The following is a 10,133-nucleotide window of genomic DNA, read 5'->3' on the forward strand; positions in this document are numbered from 1 at the left end:
TCTCCTCTCTCTCTCCTCTCCCTCTCTCCTCTCTCTCCCTCTCCTCCCTCTCTCTCTCCCTCTCCTCTCTCTCCCTCATCCCTCTCCTCTCTCTCTCTCTCTCTCTCTCTCTCTCTCTCTCTCTCTCTCTCTCTCTCTCTCTCTCTCTCTCTCTCTCTCTCTCTCTCTCTCTCCCTCTCCTCTCCTCTCTCTCTCTCTCTCTCTCTCTCCCTCTCTCCTCTCTCTCCCTCTCTCTCTCCCTCTCCTCTCTCTCCCTCATCTCTCTCCTCTCCTCTCTCCCTCTCCCTCTCCCTCTCCCTCTCCCTCTCCCTCTCTCTCTCTCCCTCTCTCCCTCTCCCGCACGTGTCTACTTCAGGGAACATTGTGATTTTTTAAAGACCAAGAAAGGGGTGAGTAAGACAGCATGAGCAATACAGAAAGAGAGGGAGAAAGAGGGAGAGAGACAACGAAAGAAAGAGAAAGAGAGAGAGAGGAAGAGGAAGAGAGACGTTAAGAGAGATGGTAAGAGAGAAATAAATAATAAGTGAGAGAGAAAGAGACAGCGTGATAAAGAGAGAGCAAGAGAGAGAGAGAGAGAGAGAGAGAGAGGAATGAGCAGGGACGGTGCATGCGTTCACTCTCCTGAGAAGGACATTCACATAACCTTCCTCTAATGTGTATGCAGTCCTGAACACACACAGACACACACACACACACACACACACACAGAAGGCTTTCCATGACTGACAGCTGGAACTCTAGTATGAACATGGTGTTCATTAATCCTCTCAGATTCAAGGTCCTGGTCTTGTTGTGACACCGTCAATGACCAGGGCACGCTACTTTCATCCAGTCACCTTAACAATAATGTCACAGATAAGAATTAGAATTCCACAGTCATTTTTCCTTCTCACAGAGCGAGAGGTCGGTGCTTGGGGGGGGGGGGGCTGTTCCTCACTGCCCCCCCTCTGTGCTTTGAGACGTTTAACCACATTCCTCCGGTTCTCTGAGGGGTTTACAGGAACACAGGCACTCCTGGACTGCGAGGGAGATGTGTCTGATCGCAGGCGTGATGACCAGAAGCAGGAGCACCCTTTCCTGAACTCTTTTTATTCCAAACCCCTGGTTTCTATTTGTGTTCTGAAAGAGACCCGATGGCTCAATGTTTGTCTTGCAGGAAGGTGACGCTGGGAAGTGGATACGGTCGGCACAGAACGCTGATATCTCAGCCCCAACATCCAGATCCCTGGAGCTGAACACGCCCACATGAGGGTCCCTGTCATCCTGCTGGACACCCAGTAGAGACGCCCAGTGGAGAGGGAGCAGACTGGGGGCCGGTGGCAGCTCAGCGTGCTGCCAGCTCGGGGGCTGTGCTCACTGGCAGACTACTGAACATCATGTCCTGTTGCAGCGAGGTGGACGCCCAGAACACAGAGGTAGACTCACTCTGAACCAAGACTCTCCTCTGTGTGTTCCAGCAGAGACGGAACTGCACACCTAAGAGAGCCCCCGACTGAGAGAGAGGCAGAGAGAGAGGCAGAGAGAGAGGCAGAGAGAGAGAGGCAGAGAGAGAGGCAGAGAGAGAGGCAGAGAGAGAGAGGCAGAGAGAGAGAGAGAGAGGCAGAGAGAGAGAGAGAGAGAGAGAGAGAGCCTGTGGGTGAATATTGAAGCGTGTGCGTTTGTGCGAGCGAGCGAGAGCTTGAGTGTATGTGTGCGTCTGCCTGTGAGTGTGTGTGTGTATGAGTGTGGTGTGTGTGTGCGGAGGCAGGAGGCAGGCAGGGTCACCGGGGGACTCCCCAACCCTGCCCAGGTAAATCCCGGATGCAGAACATTCTAGAGCAGAACTTGGACATGGCCACGGCTCTGCTGGCGGGAGAGAAGCTGAAGGAGCTCATCCTTCCTGGCTCGTCACAGGATGAGAAGAACGGCGCGCTGGCCGGACTGCTGGTCCAGCTCAAACTGGAGCTGCCCTTCGACCGGGTCGTCACCATAGGAACCGTCATCATCCCCATCCTGCTGGTCACTCTGGTCTTCACCAGGAACTTTGCAGGTCAGTGCCGGCGGAGGGACAGTAGGGGGCGCTGTCAGTGTGCGGCAGGCAGGCTGGATCTCTCTCGGAAGGGGGCTGGTCGGAGTCCGGAGCGTCCCAGTGTTGGGCTGGACTGGGAGGTGTGCGCTGAGGCCCGTTGAGAGGGTTGGGTAGGAAACGTGTCTGAGGGAGACCAAGACAGTGTCTGGAAACACGGGGAAGGAGGAGACAAATTGTCCTCCAGGGACAATAAAGATTTATTGAGTTGAATTGAGTGAATGGGGGGAGGGGAGGAGGGGAAAGGAAGGGGGAGGAGGGGAATGTAGAGGAGCAGCAGGAGGAGGGAACAGGGGGGAGGAAAAGGGGGGAGGAAGAGGGGGATGAACAGGGGGAAGGAAGAGGGGGATGAGAGGGGGATGAGAGGGGTAGCTAGATGCTGAGTCAGACTGTCTGCATAGCAGCAGCATCCAGCTGTGACTCTCCTGCTAGGCGCTGCCATAGAGGAACCACCCCACATCTCCCGCTGCACGTCTCCTCTCGTCTCCTCTCGTCTCCTCTCGTCTCCTCTCGTCTCCTCTCGACTCCTCTTGACTCCTCGTCTCATCTCGTCTCCTCGTCTCCTCTCGTCTCCTCTCGTCTCCTCTCGTCTCCTCTCTACTCCTCTCGTCTCCTCGTCTCCTCGTCCCCTCTTGTCTCCTCTCGTTTCCTCGTCTCCTCTCGTCTCCTCTCGCCTCCTCGTCTCCTCTCGTCTCCTGTCGTCTCCTCGTCTCCTCTCGTCTCCTCTCGTCTCCTGTCGTCTCCTCTCGTCTCCTCTCGTCTCCTCTCGTCTCCTCGTCTCCTCTCGTCTCCTCTCGTCTCCTCTCGTCTCCTCGTCTCCTCGTCTCCTCTCGTCTCCTCTCGTCTCCTCTCGTCTCCTTGTCTCCTCTCGTCTCCTCTCGTCTCCTCTCATCTCCTCTCAGTCCTGTCACATTACAGAGTGTAATCATCACAAAAAACAAGTTTGAGCAGAAGCATGTGGTTTCACTTTGTGTCACTGGCATGGGATGCAGACCTCAAAGAGAACATGCTTGTCACATGGTTTTAAACCAAGTAAGGCTAGATAAACCATCCAGTTATTGGTCATTTCATGACATAAGATTCGCGAGGGGAGATGGAGGGGTGGACCACTGTATGTACATGCTAGTCGTGTGCTAGGTGAATGTTGAAGTGGTTCACTGTGTGGAATGAAGACTAATCGTCCCCCTTTCTGATCCCAGAGGAGTCTATTTACTGCTACACCCCCCACAACTTCACCAGGGATCAGGCCCTGTACGCGCGTGGCTACTGCTGGACGGAGCTCCGCGACGCCCCCCCCGGGGTCGAACAGAACCTCCGACCTTCCCTGTTTGAGCACAAGTTCCTGCCCTACGCCCTGCTGGCCTTCGCGGGCATCATGTACATCCCAGCACTGGGCTGGGAGTTCCTGGGGTCCACCCGCCTCACCTCCGAGCTCAATTTCCTGCTCCACGAGATTGATAACTGCTACCACCGGGCGGCCGAGGGCCGGGCCCCCAAGATCGAGAAGCAGATCCAGTCCAAAGGTCCGGGGATCACAGAGCAGGAACGCCGGGACATCATCGAAAACGCAGAGAAGGTCCAAACTGTTTGCCATTGTTGTGGTTGTTGTTGATGCCGTGCACATAGTCCTGTCTTAGTTTAACAGTTACATTAGTCCTGTCTTAGTTTAACAGTTACATCAGTCCTGTCTTAGTTTAACAGTTACAGTAGTCCTGTCTTAGTTTAACAGTTACAGTAGTCCTGTCTTAGTTTAACATTTACATTAGTCCTGTCTTAGTTTAACAGTTACAGTAGTCCTGTCTTAGTTTAACAGTTACATTAGTCCTGTCTTAGTTTAACAGTTACAGTAGTCCTGTCTTAGTTTAAGAGTTACAGTAGTCCTGTCTTAGTTTAACAGTTACATTAGTCCTGTCTTAGTTTAACAGTTACAGTAGTCCTGTCTTAGTTTAACAGTTACATAAGTCCTGTCTTAGTTTAACAGTTACAGTAGTCCTGTCTTAGTTTAACAGTTACATTAGTCCTGTCTTAGTTTAACAGTTACAGTAGTCCTGTCTTAGTTTAACAGTTACAGATTTCTTCACAAAAGCGAACCTGGCGCGAGCGTTTCCAACCCAGTTTGGTTTGTTTTCGTATGTGAAGGAGAAGAGCCCAGAACAGAACCTGTTTGAGAAGTACCTGGAGAGACGAGGACAGAGCAACTTCCTAGCCAAGCTGTACCTGGGCCGTCACCTGGCCATCATCCTGCTCAGCTCCATCCCCATCTCCTACCTGAGCTCCTACTACCACCGCCAGCGGCAGAACGAGTTCACCTGCGCCCTGGGAGAGCCCCCCGACACCAGCAGCATCCCGGACCTCCGGCTGAGCGTCAACTGCAAGCTCCCCGCCGTGCAGCTCCAGCGCATCATGGCGGCGGTGGACATCTCCCTCCTCTGCACCATGAACTTCATCATCCTCATCAACCTGCTGCACCTGTTCGTGGTGCGCAAGTCTAACTTTGTGTTCGACAAGCTCCACAAGGTGGGCATCAAGACGCGGCGGCGGTGGCAGAAGTCACAGTTCTGCGACATCAACATCCTGGCGATGTTCTGCAACGAGAACCGCGACCACATCAAGTCCCTGAACCGGCTGGACTTCATCACCAACGAGAGCGACCTGATGTACGACAACGTGGTGCGGCAGCTGCTGGCTGCGCTGGCCCAGTCCAACCACGACGCCACGCCCACCGTGAGGGACTCTGGGATCCAGACGGTGGACCCCGGCCTGGACCCGTCCGTGCTGGGGGTTGGGGAGCTTGGGGGGGAGCCCCTCGTCATCAAGCGCCCTCGCAAGAAGATCAAGTGGATCCCGTCCTCCAACCCCCTACCTCAACCCTTCAAGGTGCGTGGCTTCTGAAACCTTTCCTTATTTTGATGGAGACAAAAATGTGTTTTTGTATATTTATTTTGTTTGAAAGGGATTGTTTGGAGTGCCTTGGCCATTTGCTGCATGTCTCCCTCTCTCTCTTTTTCTCTCCTTGCCTTTGCGGGTGATCATGGATCAATCATCATCTTAATTTGTACTTTTGAGGTAGTTTAACAGTGAGAATGACGGAACCGATTAGCTCAACTGCTGTTTTAAGCGACCAGAGCAGCACTTGTGTCTGAGGTTGCTCAGTAGAGCAGCACATTAACTCACGTGTGAGTTTTGCTGAGTGGGTTTGCTGTGTTGTTCCATTAGAACAGGCCCTCCGGCCAGCGAGAGCCTGAGATGGCAGAAAGTTATCCAATTACAACCCTCTAAAGACAGAGAACACTTGTGTAACCTAATATGCTTGAATCACGGCTAAATATGCTGTTATTATGTGTAAACGGGGCTGTGGGATGACTTACTGTGTGGGCCAGAGCTGGGAGTGTTAGGGTGATGGGTTAGGGTGATGGGTTAGGGGTTAGGGTGATGGGTTAGGGTGATGGGTTAGGGTGATGGGTTAGGGCGATGGGTTAGGGCGATGGGTTAGGGCGATGGGTTAGGGCGATGGGTTATGGCGATGGGTTAGGGCGACGGGTGACGGGTTAGGGTGACGGGTTAGGGCGACGGGTTAGGGCGACGGGTTAGGGCGATGGGTTAGGGTTAGGGTGATGGGTGACGGGTTAGGGTGACGGGTTATGGCGACGGGTTAGGGTGATGGGTTAGGGCGATGGGTTAGGATGAGGGGTTAGGGCGACGGGTTAGGGTGACGGGTTAGGGTGATGGGTTAGGGTTAGGGTGAGGGGTTAGGGTGATGGGTTAGGGTGAGGGGTTAGGGTAAGGGTGATGGGTTAGGGTGAGGGGTTAGGGTGATGGGTTAGGGTGATGGGTTAGGGTGATGGGTTAGGGTGATGGGTTAGGGTGATGGGTTAGGGTTAGGGCGAGGGGTTAGGGTGATGTTAACGTGTCTCCTCTGATGGACAGGGTTAGGGTTAGGGTGATGTTAACGTGTCTCCTCTGATGGACAGGGTTAGGGTTAGGGTGATGTTAACGTGTCTCCTCTGATGGACAGTTAGGGTGATGTTAACGTGTCTCCTCTGATGGACAGTTAGGGTGATGTTAACGTGTCTCCTCTGATGGACAGTTAGGGTGATGTTAACGTGTCTCCTCTGATGGACAGTTAGGGTGATGTTAACGTGTCTCCTCTGATGGACAGGGTTAGGGTTAGGGTGATGTTAACGTGTCTCCTCTGATGGACAGGGTTAGGGTTAGGGTGATGTTAACGTGTCTCCTCTGATGGACAGGGTTAGGGTGATGTTAACGTGTCTCCTCTGATGGACAGTTAGGGTGATGTTAACGTGTCTCCTCTGATGGACAGGGTTAGGGTGATGTTAACGTGTCTCCTCTGATGGACAGTTAGGGTGATGTTAACGTGTCTCCTCTGATGGACAGTTAGGGTGATGTTAACGTGTCTCCTCTGATGGACAGGAACCCTTGACGCTGACTCGTCTGGAGAACCACACCAAGCCTGACAAACCCAAACCGGTTCGCAGGAAAACGGTGGCCGAGACCTTTATGGCTCCCCTGCTGGACAGCAAGGGTACCCAGTACCCTCCCACAGCTAAAGGTGAGTCTCACAGCAGTCATACTGCAGGGGTCAGACTGCAGGGGTCATGCTGCAGGGGTCAGACTGCAGGGGTCATGCTGCAGGGGTCAGGCTGCAGGGGTCACGCTGCAGGGGTCAGACTGAGGGGTCATGCTGCAGGGGTCATGCTGCAGGGGTCATGCTGCAGGGGTCAGGCTGCAGGGGTCACGCTGCAGGGGTCACGCTGCAGGGGTCACGCTGCAGGGGTCAGACTGCAGGGGTCAGACTGTGGGGCGTTTAGGGTACAGAGCCATCTTTACTGAGTCATCACATTTTTATTCTCTTTACTTGTGAAAACAGATTCTGCCTCAAATTGGCATCATGATGTTGTAACGTTGGTCTCTTTCTTACATCTCTGACACTCGTAACTCTGCTCGGGGCCGAGATGGTGTTCAGATCTCCGTCCGATAAGGCAGTACTGAAGAATATGAAACATATTTATCACCTACAGTGTGACCTCAGCATCTCTCAGGACTGGCACGGCACTGTTGAACTTAATCTCCAACCTTCGCAGGTTCAACAGGTCACGCCCTGCACGTTATTGAATGTTAACCCGAGGCTATTAATACAAAACCGAGCATTATGTCCCCTCCTTAACTGAACTGGTTTTGTGTTTTTCTTGTCACTGACAACTTGTTCTTTTCAACCCACAGATCTGAGTGCGATGGAGAAGAAGCACACTCGTAACTTCTCCCTGGACGTCCATCCCTACATGATGACCATCCGCAAACCCAAGGTGGAGGCGGTCATTGCAGAGGCCCTCCCTCCAGAACATTCCCTGGACACTGTGTTCATTGAAGGCACACACACCATCGTCCACGTGTCGGCCTCCATCACAGGTAGCCTAGTTCCCTGTCTCAGGGGGGGGGTTATCACCAAGGAAACCTGACCATGTCTATCTTTAGTTTCCCTGACTGTTGCCTGATAGTTTGAAAGAACAGGGGAGAACAGTCCACTGGTCTTTCATTTGAACTCTAGCCTCTCCCGGTTCTATGACTTCAGCAATATCACATGAGAGGGTGTGCATTTCTGCTGAACGTCGGCACGGTCGAAGACAGTCATGGAATCACGGAATGCCTCTTGTCCAATCAAATGACTTGGTCGGAACTTACCGCTGTCTATTCTTCTCCTCTACAGAGAAGACAAACGGCAGCCCAGAGTCCACCAACACAGCCTTCTCCACGGTCACCCTCCCCACCAGCACCTATCTCAACGGGATCAGCCCCAACCCCCTTTCCTCAGGTGACCCCCTGAGCCCCGCCCCCCTCACTGAGAACCTCATTCCCCAGCAGGAGGCGCCAGACACCAAGCTCGAGCCCTTCCCCAGAACCCCCGCCCACCAGCTGCTGGCCATGCACCACACCCTGTTTGAGGAGGACGAGGAGGCGGGGAGGAGAGACAGGCTGGCAGAGAGACCCGGGGAGTTGATCACTGCTGGGGAGTGTTGAGGAGACACATGCCACACACCTGCTCCATCCCAGTCACCACCCAGCACGTAGCAACCTCTACTCCAGGTTCCTCCGCCCGCATACGTACTGCTGTGGCAGGGCGAAAAAACAATAACAGATACAGAGCCGGAGAGCCGTTGGTCGGTGTTTTCAGTCAGTTGTAGGTCAGGATGAAACACCCGTGAGACAGGTTTCAGTCATCAACTTTAATCTAAGAGACGCAACGCTCGCTAATCGACAACAAGGCCGGTTACCTCTCGGCAGAGGAGGATTGACCAGGCTGCTATTGGGTGGGCTAGCTTCATTTAGATTGAGAGTCAAGTTTCAAACTCCACCAGATCAGGAAACAAGATGCAAACTTCCTGTTCTCTTATCAAGAAAGAAAATAAGGGTTCACATGGATGATGAGGTTGAACGAGCATACTGTTAGAAGCTTTTTCTCACACATTTCACCTCGACTGCATCTCCGATAGGTAGTTATAATGAATAAAGTACTAGTTGCTTATGCTTATTGTCCCTTTAACAGAGTTAAACAGGTAGCTCATGCAATACACCTGTCACAATCTGCACTGAGATTATATGCACAATATGACAAAATATTTGTCGCAATAATGTATGCGCTTATGACATGATCTACGTTCAATACATTCATTCAATACAATACAACATATCGTTCTGAAAAAGCACTGTATCTTATTGTTAGTGGCGTGAAAAACAAATTGGATGAAAAAGTTTTCATAAATTCATGACCATTTGACATTCTCCTGGACGGTTCTCTGGGTCAGTGCACAGGGGGTCAAACTGATGGGACTGATCCTCAGGTTGAGTTTGATGACCCAAGGAAGAGATGTCACTCATCCCCGACACTCAAACAACCTGATGAACTGGATGTTATTTGGCTACGGCAGATGTCCCGTGACAACTGACTAGAACTCAGCTGTCTGGTGTGGTTAGTATACAGAATATAGTAGTGGATATGGGATGTACTCCCCTTTATAGCCCAGTGAGAGTTCATGTGTGGAAGTCAAGTGTAAAGTAGAATAGATGGTTGGTCATCTTATTGTCTATGCAGTGATGGATTATAATACTACATTCATGAGCAAGGAGATCAGGGTAGGTATTTTGAGAAGGCAGTCAGAATTTGGGATCAATTTCCAAGATTATAAACTGTTATTTATCACATCGCTAAGAAGGAAAGTATAGGGGCTAGCCCAAATCCTGTTGGAGGGCAGAAATCTCCCTGGACAAGAGAAGAGATAAAGATTTGATCATCTTTCATGTTTTCATTAAATTATCACAACACGCGGTGGCTCACCAACCCTCGATAGACTACTGAAGCACACTCATGTATCAAAAAGCACTTTAGAAAACACCGTAGCACAAGTGTGTACGTGAGCATGTTCTCTGTAGGTAACTGCTCTAAAAAGCTTTTATTTCACTAATTGTGAGACAACTATTTATTGTTAATAAATTATCTATGAGGTAACATGGCTGTCACATGTCAAAATTATGAATAAATAAAACACATTTTACACTAAAATATTTTTGTGGCGGTTATTGCAGGTGGTCGACACAAGGGTGCGCCACCCACTTGGCCTTCCGTGTCTTTTGGCAATGTAACATGTAGGCCTTTGTAAAGCAGTTTTTATATATAATCTTAGGAATTGTTTTCTACGCAATTTGGTCTGAATGACGAGAAGCAACAATGGCCGGTAACAAACTATGCTGTTCACTCTTTTATTAGTAGGATTCATTTTCAGAGAATCGTGTTCTCACAAGTTTTTCACGTGAATAAATCCCAAGGCAGTATGATCCTTTTGGACATATTGGCGTAATGCTGCTTGCTACCGCCGTACAATTTACAGCTTTCTGCCGATCACTACAATCCCACCAGGCCGTGAAGGAAGGAAACGAGGGCACGTCGGAAGTGTATGAAATGGAACAGAGCCCGGTAGTCCCGCTGATGACGACACCTTCCTCTGCTTGAAGTGACAGCTGCCCATATTAGCGAGCGTGAATGTTTACTGTTAGA

The 10,133-nt window shown here is 51.2% G+C and overlaps 1 protein-coding gene across 1 annotated transcript; it reads left to right on the forward strand.

Moving 5' to 3' along the window:
- Positions 1-1,077: 1,077 nt before the first annotated feature.
- panx2 (pannexin 2) lies at positions 1,078-9,624 on the forward strand. Its single transcript, XM_084671199.1, has 6 exons — positions 1,078-2,029; positions 3,265-3,641; positions 4,205-4,942; positions 6,497-6,635; positions 7,307-7,492; positions 7,791-9,624. Exons 1-6 carry the CDS (start codon positions 1,801-1,803, stop codon positions 8,099-8,101), a joined length of 1,980 nt encoding a protein of 659 aa, XP_084527325.1. The 5' UTR covers positions 1,078-1,800; the 3' UTR covers positions 8,102-9,624.
- Positions 9,625-10,133: the final 509 nt, after the last annotated feature.

Source organism: Hypomesus nipponensis, chromosome 14, assembly GCF_054491055.1.
Source record: "Hypomesus nipponensis isolate SF chromosome 14, ASM5449105v1, whole genome shotgun sequence".
NCBI classification, from domain to species: Eukaryota; Metazoa; Chordata; class Actinopteri; order Osmeriformes; family Osmeridae; genus Hypomesus; species Hypomesus nipponensis.